A 22,524-nucleotide genomic window follows, 5' to 3' on the forward strand; every position below is an offset into this window, starting at 1 on the left:
TTCCTCCGACCCTTCATTTCGGCGATATAGCCGAAAAAAGTAGATTAACAAAGGTTAATGACCTCTTGCACGGGGGGGGGGGCAGACAAGTTGCGGTGTGCAACTTTGGTCATAATATTGGGAATCGAAGCGGATCTTTGTGTGTTGTAAAACGCAAGTATGTGTGCGTAAGTAAACAATCTCATTTGGTCCCAACCTGCGGAAGCGTTCCATAAGATTGCATGTAAATTTGCTACTTTTCAATTTCAATTTTCTCTGAAATGTTGTGTTAAAAAAAGCTAGTTTTATAATATGATATGTTAGAAAGTCTAAATTTTTGTTTTAAATAAGTTTTTTATCAACAAGTGTCTTATTCATTGAGAAATTTGAACGACAAATATGCCATTTTTACATGGTTTCTTATGGGACTACAGTTTTGTTTGGGACCAAATGAGAACGTGAAATCCCGTAAAAATGCGCTGTGACGTAATTGTGACGTCACACTTCGATTCCCAATTTTCGAGTCTACCGTGAATCGAGTTCACGTACTAAATTGTCGATTTACATTTTTTAAAACAATTTTCATAAAATTGACAATTTTACCCCCTCCTTAGTAAGGGTGAAATCGCCATTTTGGGAAATGCTGAACTGGCCATGCTGATAGGAAATTTAGTGTAGAACAATTTTTGATCGAACATTTTTCCTCTCGGGCCCTTCATTTTGGCGATACAGCCGAAAAACCAGCATCGGCAAAGGTTAATGACCTCTTGCGGGGGTAGCGGTCAAGTTACGGGGTGCAACTTTTGATGGGTTGTTTTAGAGACCAATCTGAACAAATAATGTGAAATTCAGCTTGCCCCCAATTTTTTCGAGGTTCGACTAAAAATTTTGCTAAAATGACTGTACTACATGGCATTCATGGGTATCAAAATCTGAAGTTTTAATGATGCATAACTAATTCATTTTCGAAGATCATTTGGCCACAAGGCTCAAATCAATATCGACGTCTTCAAAAACATGGGTATATTTTCATATCTACCATATTGTACTTTTAAAATCTTTGAAAATTTGCTACCCAATATTGTATTTTTTAAAATGTTTGACTTTGAATTTTGGAAATGTGAAAACCAATTTTCCAGTAAGGTTCTTTGAAGTCAAGAGCTTCAAAATCGTTCATTTTTATTCAGTTTTACAGTTTTTCAAGGGTACTTAATCAATTTATGGCATTTAAATGATTTTTTTTTAGGAAGCCACTCTGTAAAACTCAATTTCAGAAGAAAAGATTATATTTTTTCATTTCTGAGCCTTCAACTCATTATCATTTCAAGTGGATTTGCAGGTAGAAGGTTTATAATAGTATACCTACTAATGAACAGAAAAAATTTTATGAACAAATTTTTTTCGTATACATCTACCTACTTTTTATATAGCCCGCTTAATTGTGTTCTATTGCAAATGAATGTTCTTCTTAGATATGCCAATTTTCTTCAAAGAGAGGAAATTTTTCAAAATATGTACATAATTGTGATTTCTTCCTTTACCAACTTATTTATAGTAGTAATTTGAACATGGAAAACTTACTCATTCATTAATGCAGGTACCAGTGCATCTGAAAATAACTATTTAATATTAAAGTTTGAGCAATTTGGAAACAGGTTTCTTGATATCTAAATTTAAAAAATGCTTACCTACTTACTTACCTAATACCTATGCATGAATTTCCAATCTCATTTCAACGTATCTACTGATGAGGACCAAACCATGAGTTATAAAATGGCGAAAAACTATGACTTTAAAATATTTAAGCAGAGTATTCATGCCACCTTTGCAATTTTTCTCTTCTTCATGAAAAACAAGAGATAAAAATCATAACAGCAAATATCCAACAAATTTTTTTAGATAGATACCAACATTAAAAATTAATCGAAAAACGAAAACAGCAAGATATTTTCACGGAAACTTTGCTGACGTTAAACTATCGAAAATTACCGTTCAAAAATCTATTGAAGATTTTCGGCTATCGATACGTTAGGTATCGATATACCTAGTTATTTTCTTTTTCTACTGATTAGAAAAAAGCATTGTTGTAAATTTTTGAGCCAAAAATGAACAAATTTGAAGTACGAATTTTTTAACGCTTTTGCCCTCGTTTCGCTCGGACCAATTATTTCTTTCCTACATTTACAAAATTGCATATTTGAAAATTCCATGAATTCAAAACGAAAAATAACAATTTTTTAATAAGCTTTAGTGTTTTATCAATTGGTAATATTTATCATTTCATCTCCTATTTCATATTAGAAACTCGTCGTTTTATTTTGCGAAATTGATATTTTTTTTGAAATTGGATTAAAAAAAAGCAAAACCAAAAATAAATAAATTGCACAGCATGATCTCACCTGTATTTTCAATCGATAATTATAATCGATTAAACATTTGGTCGATATTTAACACCCCTAACCCGAATTTGCGATTGTAGAGAAATCTTAATTCCGAAGATACCTATTCCGAAGATTTACGGAAAATTTTGGTGAAAATGCCATTTTCAATGTTTTTCTAAGCCCATGGAAGAGTGAGAGCGAAAATTATCAAATTAAATAATAAAAAAAGTCAAAAAGGGGGGCTGGGGTGGGGTGGGGTGGGGGCAGCTGCTAGTTTTTTGTAATTTTGTCAATTTTTTCATGAAAATTACAAAAAATCAGTTTCTCACGAATTCTTTTTGAGGCACAGAAGGGTTTTGCGGGGTTGAACCCAGAAAATAAGTTCATATTCGAATTCAGCGACCTCAAAAATATACTATTCGATGTATCACACGTCTGAATTTTTGCAAAATTGCTAAAAATATCTTACTTTTTTCTCAAAGAAATGTGTAACCAAAAGTTGAGCTTTTTTGCCAAAAATTACAAAAATGTACCGGTTTTTATCAATAAATCGCAAAATATAGGTAGTTCAATCAGTGGCGGACTGGCCTATGATGTTACCTGGCGATCGCCAGGGGTCCCAAGACGCCAAGGGGCCCCTGGGGTCACGTTTAAACCAAAAAAAAAGGTGATATTTTCACCTTTCTCAGACAAGTTTTCTTATCTTTTGCCTATTTAAAAATCTAAATTTTCAACTTTAGTACATTCAAATTCTAAAATTGTAAGGTCGAAAAAATAAACTCACCAGCCACCACAAAATCATTGTTTTTTACCTCTCACATTTTTTTTTTGAAATTTTATGTCCTCGCTTCACTTGGGCCTGAGTGGTTTTCTCAAAATAGGACTATTTTGGAAAGCTATTGCTCTCGCTCGCTTCGCTAGGGACAATTCTGTTCTCGTTTCCAAAATTAGGCACCAAAACATGCCTGTAAATTTTTAGTGGGTGAATTTGGAAATTTTTGTAATAAGAGTTGCCATTTTCTGCGATTTTGCCCTTCCTCCTTCCTCCCTCCTAAGAAACCACTTCGGTTCGTCTCTGGATTCGACCTCACCAATACGCACAATCGCACATTAATGGTTTATTTTTTTTGATGTAATTGTAAGCCCCTCTAACGCACACCTTAGGCTTGGTCACCCAAATCTGATGAAAATTGAAAAAATCTTGTGACGTGCTATTTTGAGGTTTTTACTTTTTAGAGGAGCTAAAGCTGAATACGAATATCAATCAACTACAAGTTTAAAAAACTGTTTCCAATTAACAAGCCAATTTTTTTGTCGAGATATATTTTATTTTTGAAAAATTTTCACAAAAAAATAATAATAAATTCAATACATTTCAGAAGAAGAAAAAAAAGAGAATAAATTCAAGAATATAGAGCAAAATACACATGTACTAAGGTATAAAAAGCCATACAAAAAAAAGTACACAGTATTGCTCCTTCGTTAAATAGGTATTAGATATATCTGTAAATTATTTAATTGTAAACCCGATTTAAGATTTAAAAAAATTCACGGGTTTTAGACAATAAAAAAGAAAGAAACGGAAAAAGAAAAAAATAAATAAATAAACATAAAATAAGATACACGGATAATCGACCGAATATAATAATAAAGAAATTACACAGATAAACTGGCAAACGAAACAGAAAGAAAAAAAAATTAAAAGAGTGGTTTTGAAGATTGATATATTCTCGAACAATTTTTTTTTTTATTATTATTCGGCGGCCGTAATTTGAGCAGGTTTAATCGATGCAGCAGCCTGTTTGGCTTGATGCGCTTGTAATACAGCTACTGCTTCTTCCACCTGAGAAATAATTAGCAAATATTAATAATTTATAACAACGAGAAGTTTCACAGAAATTGGGAAAAAATGAACTGGACACATAGACCTAGTTGATGACTCGACAGTGGAAAATTTCCAAAATAACCGAGTGTTGTAAAAAAAAATTCTGAAACTCCTTGTATTGTTTTAAAACAAGATATTAGGCCTGAGGGAGGAGTTAAATAATATTCCAAGCTTCTTCAAACTTTCGTTTTCGAAACTTAACCCCAAAAAGTTGAACATCCGATGAATTTCTCCCAAAGCTGATTCATTGGGCCGGGGGGGAGGAGGAGAAGAAAATGTAAACCAGGGAGAATCAATTTTCAGAGTTGCAGAAAATAGGAGGAAGCCTAGCAAGAAAATATCAAAAACCGTATAGTCCGGCATATGACAATAGGAGTAATTGCACCCCCCCTTTTTTTCTCAAAGGGGACATCCTAAGGAACATTTTAAAGCAAACTTGCCCAAAAAAAAGTTGGCCTTACTTACAAAATGGCGGCCATTTTGATTGACAGGTCAGCAGAAAATGGCAGATTTTGCGTTTCAACATAGGACTTGCTCGAAATTTTTCAAACCTTACAAAGGTAGATCGAAAGATCATGCTAAAATTCATCACCTATCAAAATCTCAAGTGCCAAAGTGCGTTTTTCGATTTTTGGTGAATTTTTGAAAATCCAATTTGGGCTAAAATTGAGGAAAAAAATCAAAATTTTACCAAATTGACCAAGAAAGCTGAAATTTGGGATATACCCTGTTTTCGACATGCCAAATCGATTGGAAACGGTTTCAACCCGTTTTGAGCAGTTCTGGAGCCTCCAGCAGATTTTTGAAACTCGAAATTCCCACAAAATTCCATCAAATTGGAGTTAAAAAGCGGAAATTTATTCTAACAACTAATTTCAATACGTTACGAAGTACTGCAGGTGAATTTCAAGTCGTTTTGGAGCCTTCAGCGACTTTTTGAAAATTCCTGAAGCCTCCAGCAGATTTTTGAAACTTTAAATTTTCACAAAATTTCATCAAATGGAGATGGAAAGCCGAAATTTACTCTACACTCCAATTTTAACACCCTCCGAAGACGACTTCAGGTGGGTTCAAGTCATTGGGGAAATTTCTTCAAACTGAGATGGAGAGTCGAAATTCATTTTGCAAACTAATTTCAATACGCTATGAAGTTGACTGCTGGTGGATTTCACGTCGTTTTGGAGCCTCCAGCGACTTTTTGAAAGGTTAGGTATATGGCGTTTTTTTTTTGGATAATTGAAATTTCCTAAAAGTAGCTGGAAGCTTCAAAACCATTTGAAACCACCATGTAGTCTGCGAAATAAATTTCTGCTTGCCAACTCCATCTGATAAATTAATGTTGCTGGAATTTCAAGTTTCAAAAATCTACTGGAGGCTTCAGGAATTTTCAAAAAATCGCTGGAGGCTCCAAAACGACTTGAAATTCACCTGCAGTACTTCGTAACGTATCGAAATTAGTTTTTAGAATAAATTTCAGCTTTTTAACTCCAATTTGATGGAATTTTGTGGGAATTTCGAGTTTCAAAAATCTGCTGGAGGCTCCAGAACTGCTCAAATCGGGTTGAAACCGTTTCCAATCGATTTGGCATGTCGAAAACACGGTATATCCCAAATTTCAGCTTTCTTGGTGAATTTGGTAAAATTTTGATTTTTTCCCTCAATTTTTAGCCCAAATTGGATTTTCAAAAATTCACCAAAAATCGAAAAACGCACTTTAGAACTTGAGATTTTGACAGGTGTTGAAGTTTTGCATGACCTTTCGATCTACCTCTGTAAGGTTTGAAAAATTCCGTACAAAAAGTATTTTTCAGTTCATTTTTTATGAGGGGAGGAAACGGTAGTTGGCAAGAATTCAGTTTTCTTTGTTAAGTACGTGGTTTTTTGGGGGGGGGGGGTGAAAGGGAATAGAAAGCATTCTCTACTTTCTTTAGGGGCACATTCAAGAGAAAAATGCAGCTCCCTTGGTCTTCAAAGTATTTTGGAAAATTCCAAAGGGGTAGGATTCGAAAGAATTTTCTCAAAAAATGTACCTACTCGTATTCCTTGGAAATTTCAAAAAAAGAAAAAAAATGTAAAAAAGAGATTAAAGTAAAAATAAATTGGTTTTTTGAACATTATTCGGTGTATTTTATTTCGAAAAGTTGACAGGAAAAATGAAATTTGGAATCTCTGGGCTTCAATTGAAGGGGGGAGGGGAGTCTCTTGACATTGCAATGTCTTTTTGATAACATTTCACTATTTTCAGGTCAACCTATGATGATCTCTCTAGAAGTTCAAAGTTTTACAAAAATAATCCATTAAAAAATTTTGAAACATTTTTCAAAATAAAACTAAAGTCGAAATAATATTAGATACTGTCTTTTGAAAAAATATTTTTTGAGGTAAGTAGTTCAATTTTAAAGGGAGAGGGTGGAAAAATACGTTTCTTTTGATTTTCATGGGGGGGGGGATTGGAAATTTATTTAAAAAGTACTATTCCTTGCCATTTTAAGAACTCGAGAAAAATCAGTGAAAAGAAGATGTATACGAAGTGATAAGAAATCAATTTTTTCCAAATTTTCCAGAGCATTTTTGTTCAGAAAAAATATATGCTTTTAAAAATAACATTTGAAATCTCTGAATCTCAATTCTTTTATATATTTTTTTTGGGGTGGAGGGGAGGGGGGTAAGGGGAGGAGAAAATCTCAATATTATTGCGTCATTTTGATAAAATTTTACATTCAATTTTTAGAAAACAATCCCCAACATATTTTGAAAATTAGAGTAAGGTTCGATAGTCGATACATTCACATCAAAAAATTATTTTTTATGGTCACATTATCAATATGAGGGGGGGGTGAGGGGTGAGAAAGCAACGTGGGTCACAAAATTCTACCTTCCTCGGATTTTTTTCAATTAGCATACTTTTCCAGCAAACTGATTTTTGACGATTTTTTTCTACCCCTTCTCTTTCCTCACAAATATTAAGAGTTTGAAAAATACAATTATCGTTGTCGTGGGGTATTTTGAATAGTAGAGTAAAAGAGGAGGGGGGGAGGTGATTAGAAAAATCTTTTGAAGACTCGAAAAAAAAATTAAACGGGAGATGAAACTGAAAAGTAAGTAAAACAATTTTCGATACATTTTTTTCAAAATTTTGATAAAATTAGAATTTAGAATCTCTGGGCTTGAAAGAGAGAAGTAGAAATTTCATTGATTGCATTTTCTGCTAAACTGTTTCAAATTTAGACAGTTCCAAATCGACTCACCCTAATGGATGCCTCACAAACAATGGATAAATAAAACTTCAGCCATCATTTCGAGTATTATTAGATGAATTTTTTTCACTTTTTTGGATCTAAGATTAACCTTATGGTACGAGTATTAGCTGTAGCAGAAATCAAGACAGAAAAGCTGATTTTCAGACAGATAATTCCCTAACCGACTACCTTGGGAATTTAAAGTACTCTGACGTTTGAAGTCTAAAACGATTCACGCCTACCAAAATTAGAAAGGGAAGAGGAAAAGTGAGAAAATTTTCAAGCAGAAATTAATTTTAGTGAAAATGAATTGATTCGAAGGATAAAGCGAATTAAAGTCAGACTTCTAAAAAGGGATCCACTCTACTCTCAAACAATCTTTTTCGAATCAATATAAAAATCACGATAATGTTGAATAAACTCGAAATCTTATAGGTTGAGAACTCTACGATAAAATTTACCTTGGCTTTTAAACTTTCGTGGTGTTCCAACATGTGTAACAGATCGGAGTTATCGATTTCTAGCAACATTCCAGTAATTTTTCCAGCCAGATCGCTGTACATGCTCTGTAAAACAAAGACGAAAGAAAATAAAAATTAAATTTGTAAACATAGAAACCGGTTCAATACATCGAATTCAGAAGACTAACTTGAATAAGCGGGAATAAACGTTCTCCGAGCATTTGTTTCTGTTCGTTGATATCGGCCGAGGCCAACATGGTAGCTGTGAGTGGCTCTTGTCCTTGGACATGTACGGCCGGCTGTTGGACTGCTTGTTGAGATACAGCAGGTACGCCTTGGGGTGGATTACGAACAGACGATGTGTATTTGAACGGCTGCGGTCTATTGGATGCGGCAGCAGCGGCGTTGGCGGCTGAAGCTCCGGAGGCGGCCAATACAGCTTGGCCCATTGGTGGAATACGCGACGGTATCGGTTGCGTGTTGAGCGTTCTCGTGGTCACGGCTGTTCGCAAGGTTTGTTGAGCTACAGTTGTCGGTACTCTGGTCTGCGTTCGGAATTGTGCAGGCATGCTGTAACCTAGGGGGAAAGATAGATGGATGTTAGTCATAGTTCGAGTAATGCCTAAGGAGTGAAATTTCTACCGGAGCAGATCATTAAGTAGGCTACTTACTTGCTGCTTGAGCATTGGGTCTGACTTGAGGCTGCGCTGGCCATCTAGGTTGCGGTCTAATCTGCGCCATCTGTGTAGGTCCGAAGAATCGTTGCGGTTGAGGTTGCAGCGTCGGTAAGAAGTATCCGCTAGCGCTACCAGTCGGGAACATTTGACCCATTTGTTGCATGCGCACGTTGGCAATACGTTGCATGTGCTGCGACGTCAGATGAGCTTTACGATCTTCTTTGCGTTGAGCTAACGCAACGTACAATGGTTTAATACCGACAATACGGCCGTTCATTTCGGTCACAGCTTTGGTGGCTTCTTCCGGATTCGAGAAGCACACGAAACCGAAACCCTTGCTGCGGCCATCTTCCAACATAACCTAAGAAAAATCAGAAAAATTAGTATTCGAACTGGAATCACTTCACAGATAACATCATTTCGACGAATTGATACGTACCTTTGCACTAGTTATGGAACCGAAGGGTTGGAATTCTTTACGGAGACGTTCATCGTCGATGCTGTCGTCTAGATTTTTAACGTACAGGTTTACTCCTTGGTAGCGGTTAAGTCTTTCTATTTTCAGTTGCTCGAATTTACGACGTAGCTCTTGTTGTCTTTCAGCTTTCTTTTGAGCTCGTCCGACGTATAAAGGCTGGAAAAAAGTTAGAATTGGGTTAGTTCAAGGTGAACGGTAGTTCATGCGGAGATGGGCAAAGAATATCGTACTTTGCCATCGCTGATTTCTTTTTCATTCAATTCTTGGACCGCTTTTTCAGCCGCTTCTGGATCTTCGAATGCAACGAAACCGAATCCCTTTGATTTGCCATCGTTGCTGAACATTATCTGTGAAACAAAAATGTACTACGTAAGATTAAAACATTCATTATCCTCGGTATTGGTCTTCATCATTAAAATCGTGACTCAAATGATAAGAAATTTCCACTATCAATACTGAAAATCACTCGGTTATCGATAAATATTCTATTTTCGTAAGATTTATCAAAGCAGCAGTATTCTTTATCTAAATTATTCCATCGTTGAAAAATCTAGTCGAATTTAAAAATGCATCTGGTGATCGTTACATGTTTACTAAACGACATCGGTATTTATTTACCAAGCACCGAGTCATTGTACAAAATTAACGAAATATCGCTGAACTGAATACGATACAATGTCACGTGGGTAAAACATTTTATCCCAACTGACGTAACTGAAATGTTATGAAAACACATACGAAGTCAGAATATTACTACAGTACGTACTTTGTGACTCGTTATGTGGCCATATGGTTCGAAGAGTTCGTATAATTTATCATCGCTGTAGTCTTCTGGGAGGTTTTTAACGTACACATTTGTAAATAATTTGGCTTTTTCGCCGAGCTCCTTCTCACGTTCTCCACGAGTTCTGAATCTGCCAACGAATACCTAATGATAAAATGATACGTAGATTAGTAAATCGAATTGATATTAGTTTAGGCTAGTAACGATCATCGTGTGTTACTTTTTTGCCGTTTAGTAACATTCCATTGACACGTTCGATAGCCTTGTTAGCAGCTTCTTCGGTTTCGAAGTGGACGAATCCGTATCCCTTTGAGGCACCATTTTCATCTTGACCAACCTAAGAATGAAAAGAAATCGATAGAGTTGGACTTGATGATGAAATAGGCTAGTTACGAAATGTAATATTACGTACTTTGCAACTGAGAATATTTCCAAACGCTGAAAACGTGTCGTACATGGCTTTGTTATCGATACTTTTATCCAGGTTTTTGATGAATACGTTTCCGACGCCGGATTTTCTCAAAGATGGATCACGTTGAGACCACATTATCCTGATAGGTTTTTGCTTCAACGTATCGAAGTTCATAGTATCTAAAGCTCTTTCAGCTGCGAAGAAGAAAACAACGAGTACCACAGATTAGCGACTGAAGTGATAGGCTAACGATTACTTTAGAATCTGATGTATTCTTACCATCGGCTGGTTGTTGGAAATTAACGTAGGCATAACCGAGAGATCGACGTGTGATCATATCACGACACACGCGAATGGAGAGTACAGGTCCAGCTGTGGAGAATTTCTCGAATAGCATAGATTCGGTGACGTCTGGATGTAGATCGCCGACATATAACGAAGCCATTGGGTAATTCGGTCCGCCGGGTCCGGTATTCATTTTGCTTGTTTTGTACGATTAACTACTCTTAAACGCAAAAAAAGGTATAAAATTAGGCGTATATTACCCGAGAGAGAGAAACGTTGCACGATGACCAAGCTTCCGAACTAGTTAACACACAATTCACTGACGTTAACGCACTACTCGTAATTTTTTTTTGTTTTAGGATATTAATTTTACAATTTTTTTGGTATTTTTTTATTTTTTTTATATTTTTTTATATTTTAAAGTGTATTATAACATAATTAATGCACAGAGCGCAGACGTTGTGCAACCTACGTGAAGAAAAAATGTGAAACGCTGGAATTCATTACGGAAGCAAGACTGCTTAAACGGCGGCGTGAAAATTCTCTAAGCGGTGACTTTTGACAAATAGGTACGTTAAGTAGGTAAACTGAAATTCACTTTTTTTACTTTTTTTTCTTAATTTCGCGAAATTAGCGGTGTGTTTTTGTAATTTATGATTAATTTGAATATTTAAATTTGTAAAATTGTTATGTTTAACGCTCGATTGACAATAAAAATGCATTTTTCTTTTTCAATAAATAAAATTTAGACATTACTTTTTACGTTTGTATTACCTGCATCATTGAAAGTGAAAGATAACAATAAAACTTGAAAATAAGGGGTCATCAAAATTTGGTCTGAGGCAAGGCAAGGGACAATTTTTCCATGAAAATGAGGGGAAAATGGAAAATCCTCTCTGCTTAGTGCTTACGAGTCATATAAATAATGATTATTAATTATTTATTATTAATTTTTTTTTTTGCTGAGAAATGAGAATTCAATCTTTTTCCTTGAAAATTGTCGACGCTCGGCGAGTAGGCCTACAGTGATGACCTGATGACTATGATGACAAATTAAAATAAATTAGGTAGGCATTGTTTCACTTCAGGTTCTCTTTTCGTTGCATTTAAAACAATTCCACGAAATAATCTGATTCAGTTATTCACTTGTTCTCTGTATTACTGCATTACACCTTCATCGACCTAGTTATAGTCGTTGTTTTTTAATTCGTGCAAAATTCATGAGACCAATCTGCGTTGTAAATCTGAATGGATCCTCAAATCTACTAAAAATTGAAAAAAATCATGTGACATGGTTTTTGGGAACGTTGAATGCAAATAGGTATCAACTTATTTCATTAATTCGACCATGGACGAAATCGTTGCCCTTCTGTGCTTCTGAAAAGTTGAAAAAGTTCAAAAGTTGACATTTTATCAACTTTTGGATTGCATGTAAAAACCAAGTAGGCTTAGATAAATTAACACAATAAAATCATTAAAAGTTTGTAAGAATTTTCAACTGTTTAGAACAGCTTGAAAATGCCAACGGATGGCTTGAATAAAATTTTTCAAAAAATTAAAAAAATTAACAAATTAACCACAAACATAATGTTTGTGGTTAATTTTTAAAATTGACGAATTTCATAATTTTTACAAATTATTTACCTACTTAAAATTTTCTATAAAAATTGAGAAATTTTATATGATTTTGAAAAAGTTATGAAAATTATTGTCAGGGTGGCAACTTGAATTTTTTTCGTGTGTAGCACAAAAATTTCGGCACAAAATTACTGTGATACATATAAACCCCCCCTCCCGCCAGCGATTTCGCCATGGGGTCAAATTGGGTTGGAAAGTTGAAACATGCAAAAGGCACTTCGGGTACACCCTCCCATTGTACTGTAAAAATTTGGACACTCTAGGTCAGGTTAAGTTAATTTGGGGGGGGGGGCTACAGGCTGTCTAAAAAACTGGAAACCGCGTAAAATAGCAAAAAAATCCACTCTTTTGACCCTGGAGAGAGGTCAAATATGGTTGGAAGGTTGAAACCAGCAAAAGGCACTTGGGATACATCCAGTGTTCCTCCAGTGATCCTCCTTCCAATGTACTGTGAAAATTCGGACCCTCTAGATCAATTTGGAGGGGCTACAGCCACAGGCCAGGCTGTCTGAAAAATTGAAAAACATATTGTAAAACAGCAAAAAAAATCGGAAATCCACTTTTTTGACCCTGAAGAGAGATCAAATAAGGTTGGAAGGTTGAAACCTGCAATAAATACTCATGGGTCACCCTCCCATTGTATGCTGAAAATTTGGACCTTTTAGATCAATTTTGGGGGTGAGGGGGTCAAAAACTGGGGTCAAATGTGGTTTTTCCCACCTTAATTGGGGTGGGGGTGACCTAGGAAGCTGAAATTTGGATATGTTGATCACAATGAGGATGCTGATCAGTGGTATGATTTTGGATTTTTTTCATTCATTTGGGGTCATATTATGCCCCTTTAAAAAAATGACCTTTCTGTAAAAATGGGGTTGGAAGGTTGAATGAAACATGCAAAAGACACTTTAGGTACATCCTCCCATTGTACTGTGAGAATTTGGACCCTCTAGGTGGGGCTGTAGGCTGTCTGAAAAATTGAAAAACACATAAAATAAAATAGACCAAAAATCCACCTTTTGACCCTGGAGAGAGGTCAAATAGAGTTGGAAGGTTGAAACCGGCAATAATCACTCATGGGGCACCCTCCCATTGTATGCTGAAAATTTGGACCTTCTAGATCAATTTTAGGGGTGAGGGGGTCAAAAATTGGGGTCAAATGTAGTTTTTCCCATCTTAAACGGGGTGGAGATGACCTAGGAAGCTGAAATTTGGATATGTTGATCACAATGGAAGTACTGACCAATGGTATGATTTTGGACCTTTTTCATCTATTTGGAGTCATAGTATGCCCCTCCAAAAAAATGATCTTTCTGTAGTTTTCAACTTTAACCCTTCAAACTGCGGCGGTCAATTTGAAGTCCTAAAAGAACCCTATTCCCTAAGTTTGAGTTGATTTGATCAATTAGAGCAGGTTCCAGGTCATAAAATGTACAAAAAAATCTCAATCCTGCTGAAAATGAAATCCGAATTTTTAACTGGTCAATTTATTTGGTGAAATCTGAAATTAAATTTTGTTTTCTTCAATTTCGTCTTATTTTTGGCCCAAAGATTTTCATTTTTCATTTTTTCAAATTCAATATTCAAACTATTCAAACAAAAAGGGTTAGGTTAGCTGCATTCGGTACTTTCCGTAATTCTCGAAATAACGCGAGAATTACACCAATCGCATCGAAAGTCGAAAGATTCATTTCCACGAAACCGAACCGAATCATTCGTTCAACGAAGAAAATTATCGATAATTTTGAGTTGTTATTGCCCTCCCCAGCCCCTCCGGTCCTCAAAGGAAGTTCAGTTTTTCCTTTGGTTTTTCTCCGGGAAAATCGTCGGTGAAGTGAGGAGCATTGAGCTCTATTGAGCTGTTATTTTGATGATTTAATTCGTAGTGACAAATTGTTCGCTTTGCAAACTTGCAAAGTTCTCAGAACTGCCGAAAAATTTGGAGAAATTCTACGAAAAAAATCTGATTCAGTCGTATTTAGTTAATTGACCATTGTTCTAACAAATTCTCATAATATTCATTATGGTCAGCTCAATTTACGTTTCAAAGTGTATTCAGATTTCAAGCAAAATTGGCTCAGCTCCCTTCTGCGTTCAATTTTTTCTATCGCAATGAATGTTGTGGGTATGGTTGCATTTTATTTAAATTATTTGCTAAAATATGTAGTATCCTTTGTAGTATTAAAAATTTTGCTATTTTATATCCTTTTTCGATTCTTATAGTTATATTTGATTCTAAAGGGCTTCTATTTTTACAGCTATACAGAATGGACACTGAACTATCACCGAGATCATTCTCCAGTTTCTCTATGGATGAGAATTAGACTCAAAAGAATCTCATATTTCGTAACCAAGAATACTCAAATTTGAACCATGGAGGAAAATTCTCATAAAGCGGAGTTACTCATACACGCCGGATTAATTTGCACTCGAATTTTGTTCGCTGTTGCTCCTCAAACTGGATACATCCATCCTGACGAATATTTCCAATCTTTGGAAGTTGTGCTGGGTATTCTCTCCACCCATTTATTTTTGTATTAAATCCATCATTTTCTTTATTTTAATCTATTCTTTCAATTTCAGGAGACGTTTATAAAATCAAGAGATCCAAAATTTGGGAATTCGATGACGAGTATCCGATCAGAAACTCCTTTATTCCATATTTACTGTACGGAGTGCCATGCTACATAATGAAAGTTTTTCTACAAATTTTCCAATTTCACGGACCAGTTTCACCTTATTTGCTAGTCATTCCTCCCAGAATCGTGATGTGTATTTTGTCTTTTTTGGTGGATTTTTCTTTAGCCAGGTATCCCATTATTAGTTATCTTAGTTTATGTCGAAAATATTGTCTCGAAGGACGTAGAAATTAATCGTTGAATTTGTTTCAGAATTTGTCGAATGTATAATACCGATGTGAGTGGACGACTGGTTTTGTTAGCATCGTCCTGTGTTATGCTGGTTTTCGCTACGAGGACGTTTTCAAACACCGTAGAAATGGTTTTGTTTTCCTTACTTTTATACGTGATTGTGAAAAATGTCATCGAATCGGAAAAAGTACGTATAAAAAGTAGAAACTTTAAGAAAAAACATCGCTTCGTTTCTCGTAGGGGAAAATTACACCAAACTTTACATCTAGTGTCTTTAATTACTCGTATCTGCAACGGATACGATGATAATCGTACGAATTGACGCCTTTGAATGACACGAAACTATGGTATAAATCAATTAACGAAAGTTTCTCCGTGGCTGAAAACTGATACCCTTTAGCGAAACGATGTTATAACTAATTATAAACTTTATCGATTATTTCCAAGTACCGTTTATTTTACAGGTATTCCCTGTCGAAGATAAATTAAAAGCTTCTTTGGAAAACGCCTCCACCAGTCCTCGAGATAAAGTGTTAATTTTACGTCAATTGAAACGTATCTCGCATCATAATCATAGTGGATTTTGGCAAATAAGCGTTTTGACCGTTTTTGGGATGTTTAACAGACCGACTTTTTTGGCGTTCGCAATCGCTCCGATACATTTCTGGCTTTATAGAGGATTTCCGTTGAGAAAAATCTCTTATTATACGGTGCAATTGAGGTTTGCTTGGTTGCTTTCGGTAGCTGTACCTTTGGCAGCTGCGTTAGTCGTTGGAGATACGATTTATTATAAAAGAGGTATTTATGATTCATGTTTTTTTCCTTCAAAATGTCGTTTCAAATGGTTTAAAAATTGAACTAATAAGAATGTCGATGATTTTGTAGATAAAGCATTGGATATGTTGACCAACGATGGATTAGGAATGTGTTTGACTAGATTCATCGAATGTTTGGAAATCACTCCTTTGAATTTTCTCAGATATAATTTCTATGCCGAGAACTTGGCTAAACATGGATTACATCCTAGATACTTACATCTTCTGGTCAATATTCCGTTACTCTTCAATGTCTTGGGAATCAGCGTTTTGTACATGATTGCATCTATTTTTTTCAAGTATGCGTTTTTTAAAACTGAATTTTGATTCTATTTTCAGTGTTCGATTTTGTGACTTGATACATTTTTAACGTATTTTTCAGCATTCTAATACATCGAAGAATTTCCAATTTACCGAAATTCGACCACGTTAGCGGATTAATGTTCGGCTCGATTATCATTCCTTTGGCTGTGCTTTCGTTAGCACCTCATCAAGAACCTCGGTTCCTCATTCCACTCATCTTACCTATGATTTTCCTCAAAGGTATGAAGATGAATAATAAAGCCGAAGACAAGGAGTACTCGTTTAAGAGTTTATTTGGCACGAAATTCTCCAAAGTGATGTTTTTCGTATGGTACGTGTAGATTTTTCGAGATAAAAAGTATCATTAATATGAGTGCAAAATGTGTATTATATGGTGTAATATTTATTTAGGTGTGTTTGCAACTTTGGGGTGGTATTCTTTTTTGGTTTCCTTCATCAAGCTGGAATTTTACCGTCGATAAATCACATTACGAGTATCAGACAGGATATCAAAGATGCAGCTCCTATTCATGTCATACCCAGCTATACTTATACTCTACCACAAACCTTACTCACAGCTACAATCTACGATGGACAGACCTGGAGGTAAAAAACAATCTCTAAAAGCACGTATATTATAGCAGGGCTCGTACTCGATTACAAAGTCTCGTTTCTCGTTTAAAAAATGCTAAAAGTTGTCGCTTTTCTGCAAAAAATTTCAATTTTTTACAATAATTAGGTATCTAGAAAAGGTCTCGACTTTTCACTGATGAATAGAAAAAAACCTCGCTTTTTCGACAAGTAATGCGAAAAAGTACCATTTTTTACAATTTATTAATTGTCAAGAGTTCTGCTGTTTACTAAATCTGTGTAAGTCTTTCTTTTTTCGAAAAATTGTCTAAAATTCTCTTTTTTTTAAGCAAAAATGCTGAAAAATTTCATATTTTTTCCAAAAATGTCTGAGTCTTGTTTTTTCACTACAATTGCAAAAATCTCGCCGTTTTGAAGCAAAAATTCCAACAAATTTGTATTTTTTCTAAAAAATGATCTTCAAGCACCGCTTTTTTGCCAGAAAATGCCAAAAAAGTCGTGACTTTTCATTATTAAATTTTAGTTCAATTTTTTCGACAAATATTGCGAAAAAGTCAGTACCATTTTTTGTCAATAATTGCCAAAAAATGCCACTTTTTAATAAAAATTGTAAGTCTTTCTTTTTTCCTAAATTTCACACCTTTTTAAAAAATATCCTGAATGTCTCGTTTTGTACCAAAGTAAAGGACTGCTTTTTGCTAAAACTGTCAAAGTGTTGTTTTTTTTTTCCAAAAACTGTCAAAAAAATTTTTGCTGTTTCAAAAATTAACAAAAATTGTCGCTTTTTAGCAAAATGGCTAAACTTTTTCATTCCTTCAAAAAATCTCACTTTTTTCTTAAAATTGATCAAAAATCTCGGGTTTTTCTCCAAAATACAAATATAGAAAAAAATCTCACTTTTTACTGGAGATTGCCACAAAAGTCCTGTTTTTTGCTAAAACTGTCAAAGTCTTGCTTTTTGACAAAAAAATTTCAAAGTCCTCGCTTTTTAGCAAAAATTATCCAAAAGTTTCGCCTTTTTGCCTAAAATTGCCAAAAAAAGTATAATTTTTTTGTCAATTTCAAAAAAGGCGTTTTGCTAAATTTTTCAAAATTCTGCTTTTTTCAAAAATTGTCAAAAATTCTCGCTTTTTTCAAAAATGAACAACAATTGTTGCTTTTTAGCAAAATGGCTAAAATTTTTCATTCCTTCAAAAAATCTCACTGTTTTCTTAAAAATTGTCCAGAAGTTTCGCCTTTTCGCCCAAAATTGCCAAAAAAGTATAATTTTTTTGTCAATTTCAAAAAAGGCGTTTTGCTAAATTTTTCAAAATTCTGCTTTTTCCAAAAAGTGTCAAAAAATTCTCGCGTTTTCAAAAATGAACAAAAATTGTTGCTTTTTAGCAAAATGGCTAAAATTTTTCATTCCTTCAAAAAATATCACTTTTTTCTTAAAATTCATCAAAAATCTCGGCTTTTTCTCCAAAATTGAGATAAAATTTCACTTTTTACTGGGGATTGCCTGAATAGTCCTGTTTTTTGGTAAAACTGTCAAAGTCTTACTTTTTGACAAAAAATTTCAAAGTCCTCGCTTTTCAGAAAACATTTTTTTTTTCCTCAAAAAGTCTCGTTTTTATAATAAAAATTGTCCAGAAGTCTCGCTTTTTCGCCTAAAATTCCCGAAAATGTATAATTTTTTTGTCAATAATTCCAAAAAAGTCGTTTTGCTAAATTTTTCAAAATTCTGCTTTTTCCGAAAATTGTCAAAAATTCTCACTTTTTCAAAAAATAAACAAAAATTGTTGCTTTTTAGCAAAATGGCTAAAATTTTTCATTCCTTCAAGAAATCTCACTTTTTTCTTAAAATTGATCAAAAATCTCGGGTTTTTCTCCAAAATTGAGATAAAATCTCACTTTTTACTAAGGATTGCCAAAAAAGTCCTGTTTTTTGCAAAAACTGTCAAAGACTTGCTTTTTGACGAAAAATTTCAAAGTCCTCTCTTTTTAGCAAACATTTTTTTCCCCCAAAAAAGTTTCGTTTTTATAATAAAAATTATCCAGAAGTTTCGCCTTTTTGCCTAAAATTGCCAAAAACGTATAATTTTTTTGTCAATAATTCCAAAAAAAGTCATTTTGTTAAATTTTTCAAAATTCTGCTTTTTCCAAAAATTGTCAAAAACTCTCGCTTTCTCAAAAATGAACAAAAATTGTTGCTTATTAGCAGAATGGCTAAAAGTTTTCGTTCACCCAAAAAAGTCTCACCTTTTTCAAAAAAATTGGCTCAAAAATCTCGACTTTCTCACCAAAAATTACCAAATAAATGTCACGTTTTGCGAATTATTACTAAAAAATCCTTCTTTTTGCTAATTATCTTAAGTTTTGCTTTTTGGCAAAAATTCACAAAATATAGCAGAAGTGCTATAAAATTTCACCGTTTTCCAAAAATTGTTCAAAGGTCTCGTTTTTTGTTACAAATTTCCCAAAAAGCTATTCCTTTTGCTGCATTTCTAAAATTCCTTTTTCCCCCAAAAATTGACAAAACTTAGCAAAATTTCTAAAAAAATTTCACTTGTTTCAAAGAATTTTCAAAAAGACTTTCGTTTTGCAAAATAAAATTGTCAAAGTCTTTCTTTTTTTCCAAAAATTGTAAAAATCTTACTTTGTTGCTAAGAAGTGACAAAATGTCTCGTATACCAAAATTTTCCAGAAAGCCCTTCCTATTGCTAAAATTGTTAAATTCTTTCTTCCTTACCAAAAATTTACAAAATTTAGCAAAATTGCTGAAAAATTTCACTTTTTTTTAGATTTTTGAAAAATGTTCCTAGAGCCTCGCTTTTGCTTTTCTGTTCAAAAATTTCCAAAAATCCCTTCCTTTTGCTAGAATTTCTAAAATTGTTGCTTTTTGCCCAAAATTGTCAAAATTTAGCAAAATTTTCGAAAAATGTCACTTATTTCTAAAAATTTCAATTTTTGTCAGAAATTGTTAAAATTTCACTTTATTGTCGAAAGTTGCCAAAAACTCTCACTTTTTTACCAAAAAGTTGTAAAATAATCAACCTTTTTCAATTTGAAAACCAGAACATCTCAATTATTCCAAAATTTCTGTTTTTTTTTGGTCATTTTTTTCTACATTAAAATGCTTTGTTCACGTTATATGATTTTTTGAGCTTTTTTGACTACGAAGGATTCTTATTTTTAAACCAATTGAGTTCGAGCCTCGCTTGGAATTTTTTTCAACTTCAATCACTAATAATTTTTTCTTTACAGACCAGGTCGATCGAACGTTCTACTCTACCCTCCATCATCATCGAATTTCGACATGTCGATGAAATTACTCGAAGCAGTCGTTCAATCTGTGGAGCGTCACCCACCCCATGACGATTTCGTGTACTTTCTGTTTCCAACATCTCTCACTACTAATTTCACTAGTCATGCTGTTCTTAAAAGACTGAAAGTAAAATATGTAATCTCATATTACTACTTACTACATGTTTCCACCGAGGCATTCCCTCAGCTCGACGAGCTCGTGAACAAAATAGGTTTGAACGCGGTACTACTTAGATCTGTCAAGTTTATTCGTAATGATCAAAAGGATCCTTTTAGTGGATATTTTTCGCCTGAAGACAATCCCAGTTTTAGTGAATTATTCAGTAATTTCTAGTTTTCACTTTAGGCAACGTCTAGTCATTATAATTTTTGTAAGAGGCTTGAGTGAATTTGAGGACTAGGAGATGTATTTATTTGTAATCCTCGAACTGCGAGGGTTTATTTTTTTGTTGTTGGTATATATTGTATGTTTATTCTTTTTTTTCCCTTACGCTTTCGTCATTTTTATACGTCTTTGTATGGTCATCGAATTTTGCTTGTTTGAAAAAATATTGTAATATATTAAACGCAATAAATGTTTCCTTTTTGAATCTGCGATATTTTTTTCTCGATTATGGATAAACTGTGGAATGTTTTACGACGCAGAAAATCGTAATATTCGATGATTTTTTTCAAGTTCGACTAATCAAATGAACGTGATTAGTTATTGAACTGATTCATAATCTACGAACACTTCTAATATCAAACGTACGAGTGGTTTTCGAAATTAACAAAATAATTCGATCACAGAGAACAAAAAATGGTTTAATGATGTAAATTTCCAATAACGTTCAACAAAAAAAAAATTGTTCGATTTCAGGAAAATAATATAGGAGAAGAAATGACGAATTAGTTAGCAACGATCGTAATTATAAAGATAGATACATCGAATATGAAACAAAATAAAAATATTACGAGCACGAAAAAGAATGAACTGTGTTTGTATTTTCTAAAACATATTTGATAGATAATCTTTCCTAAGACGGGATACCGAATTTAGCTTGATGAACGACACTTTTAACTTGATGCAGAGCCTGTAAAATGATATCAAGTTAGAAATAGAAACACATTACAAACGCAGAATTGGCTACTCTGAATCAAAATCTTACATCGCTCTCTACGTAATCATCACAACTGTAACACCATACAGAAATATCACTGAAACTTAAGGCAATCGGATGGGACGCGGCTTGCGTATGTTCCACCATATGCTGATTCACATAACGACTACAATAAACCTGTAACAAAGAACCATCAACATGATGAAATTGGCAAAACAAGGGTCACAAATCATTATATCAAGTCGATCAACGAACCGCATAACACGTTAAACAAATCCAATTCTCTTGAGTGGATTCACACCGGGTACAAGGTGCTTTAATATTGATTTCAGCAACAGGTAAAGGTTGGATGACCGACATGTGAGGGCAATCAGCTACAGGAACAACTGCATAGGCATTATCTTCTAAGAAATACTGCAATAATTCATCGAGAAGATTAGATTCGATCTAGGTGTATGGTACAGATTAGTGATGATAAGATCCTGTATACCTGAATATCATCGTCGGAGATCAATTGTACTTTTTTCAAATCGCTAAACATTATGGAGGACGAAGATGGACCCGGTTGAGGAGATAACGAAACCGTACTCGAAGCCTCTGCACCGGAACTTGAAACACTGAGTTCGGCTCCGGCTTCGACTGCGTTTGATTGCTCGACTATTACACGACTTTTACTCGCTACGTCGTTATCCTTCGGCTTCGTATCGCTTTCTTTATCGCTCATGTTGGAAATACGTAATTCAAATAGAATACTGGGAGATAGAATCTGTAAAAATATAGAAACAATGACTCGAACGATCGAAATGAGGACAAGTTATGCTTTGCTCAAATTGGCAATTTTTCATTACTTACTCGAAGATCAGATACGATGACTTGTAGGTTCGGATTATCAATACTTCGACTTGATCATTTCACAAATTCACTGGGAAATTCGAAAAGAGCTGTAATTTATGACGAAAATCACTGTAACAGAAAATTTTGAAAATTCCAAATCCACATCCAGTGATTTTGGATTTTTTTTTATCATTAAATCAGTGCTGACACATAGCCAAAACCTAAATTTGAATTGATAAAAATTTTAAATTTCCTATCACCGTAATTACGTTGTAATTACCGGTAATTTTGAGAGAAATTTATGGTAAATCGTAATCTTGATTTTGCCTATTCAAAATTTTTGCCCATTTTTTGGAAAAATGACCCGGCAGGAGCCTGGGTCAGCTGGAAAAATGATCTTTTGGAGTTTTCCCGCCCTTATGGAATTATTTCTCCATGGAACTTTCTAGAAGTTTAGCGTCTCGCGCTCTTTTTGAGGCACATTGTGAG

The 22,524-nt window shown here is 34.3% G+C and overlaps 3 protein-coding genes across 3 annotated transcripts; 1 reads left to right on the plus strand and 2 right to left on the minus strand.

Annotated features, from left to right (window-relative positions):
- Nucleotides 1-3,666: 3,666 nt before the first annotated feature.
- Nucleotides 3,667-11,069, minus strand: LOC135846265 (polyadenylate-binding protein 4-like). The gene is made up of 10 exons (XM_065365257.1): nucleotides 10,576-11,069; nucleotides 10,297-10,490; nucleotides 10,105-10,221; nucleotides 9,867-10,028; nucleotides 9,331-9,447; nucleotides 9,062-9,256; nucleotides 8,617-8,983; nucleotides 8,134-8,522; nucleotides 7,946-8,050; nucleotides 3,667-4,203 (listed from the first exon to the last, which is right to left on the minus strand). The coding sequence occupies exons 1-10, from the start codon at nucleotides 10,772-10,774 to the stop codon at nucleotides 4,114-4,116; spliced, it is 1,935 nt and encodes a 644-aa protein (XP_065221329.1). The 5' UTR covers nucleotides 10,775-11,069; the 3' UTR covers nucleotides 3,667-4,113.
- Nucleotides 11,070-13,975: 2,906 nt separating this feature from the next.
- Nucleotides 13,976-20,691, plus strand: PIG-Z (phosphatidylinositol glycan anchor biosynthesis class Z). Its single transcript, XM_065368741.1, has 9 exons — nucleotides 13,976-14,341; nucleotides 14,475-14,725; nucleotides 14,800-15,025; nucleotides 15,108-15,273; nucleotides 15,551-15,884; nucleotides 15,972-16,200; nucleotides 16,284-16,535; nucleotides 16,616-16,810; nucleotides 20,042-20,691. The coding sequence occupies exons 2-9, from the start codon at nucleotides 14,590-14,592 to the stop codon at nucleotides 20,433-20,435; spliced, it is 1,932 nt and encodes a 643-aa protein (XP_065224813.1). The 5' UTR covers nucleotides 13,976-14,341; nucleotides 14,475-14,589; the 3' UTR covers nucleotides 20,436-20,691.
- Nucleotides 20,692-20,884: 193 nt separating this feature from the next.
- LOC135848760 (histone deacetylase 6-like) lies at nucleotides 20,885-22,235 on the minus strand. Its single transcript, XM_065368747.1, has 5 exons — nucleotides 22,054-22,235; nucleotides 21,692-21,967; nucleotides 21,457-21,615; nucleotides 21,250-21,378; nucleotides 20,885-21,174 (listed from the first exon to the last, which is right to left on the minus strand). The coding sequence occupies exons 2-5, from the start codon at nucleotides 21,923-21,925 to the stop codon at nucleotides 21,118-21,120; spliced, it is 579 nt and encodes a 192-aa protein (XP_065224819.1). The 5' UTR covers nucleotides 21,926-21,967; nucleotides 22,054-22,235; the 3' UTR covers nucleotides 20,885-21,117.
- Nucleotides 22,236-22,524: the final 289 nt, after the last annotated feature.

Source organism: Planococcus citri, chromosome 5 (genome assembly GCF_950023065.1).
Source record: "Planococcus citri chromosome 5, ihPlaCitr1.1, whole genome shotgun sequence".
Taxonomy (NCBI): Eukaryota; Metazoa; Arthropoda; class Insecta; order Hemiptera; family Pseudococcidae; genus Planococcus; species Planococcus citri.

What these genes read in the sequence shown, in the direction of transcription:
- LOC135846265 (XM_065365257.1), bottom strand. Translation starts at nt 10,774, where the DNA reads ATGAATACCGGACCCGGCGGACCGAATTACCCAATGGCTTCGTTATAT. An exon ending in GTTCCATAACTAGTGCAAAG is followed by an intron (nt 8,984 to 9,061) that starts GTACGTATCAAT and finishes GATTTTTCTTAG; the next exon opens with GTTATGTTGGAAGATGGCCG. An exon ending in ACCCAATGCTCAAGCAGCAA is followed by an intron (nt 8,523 to 8,616) that starts GTAAGTAGCCTA and finishes CTTTCCCCCTAG; the next exon opens with GTTACAGCATGCCTGCACAA.
- PIG-Z (XM_065368741.1), top strand. Translation starts at nt 14,590, where the DNA reads ATGGAGGAAAATTCTCATAAAGCGGAGTTACTCATACACGCCGGATTA. An exon ending in GTGGATTTTTCTTTAGCCAG is followed by an intron (nt 15,026 to 15,107) that starts GTATCCCATTAT and finishes AATTTGTTTCAG; the next exon opens with AATTTGTCGAATGTATAATA. An exon ending in TACGATTTATTATAAAAGAG is followed by an intron (nt 15,885 to 15,971) that starts GTATTTATGATT and finishes ATGATTTTGTAG; the next exon opens with ATAAAGCATTGGATATGTTG.
- LOC135848760 (XM_065368747.1), bottom strand. Translation starts at nt 21,925, where the DNA reads ATGAGCGATAAAGAAAGCGATACGAAGCCGAAGGATAACGACGTAGCG. An exon ending in TCTCCGACGATGATATTCAG is followed by an intron (nt 21,616 to 21,691) that starts GTATACAGGATC and finishes GAATTATTGCAG; the next exon opens with TATTTCTTAGAAGATAATGC. An exon ending in TTTGTTTAACGTGTTATGCG is followed by an intron (nt 21,379 to 21,456) that starts GTTCGTTGATCG and finishes TCTTTGTTACAG; the next exon opens with GTTTATTGTAGTCGTTATGT.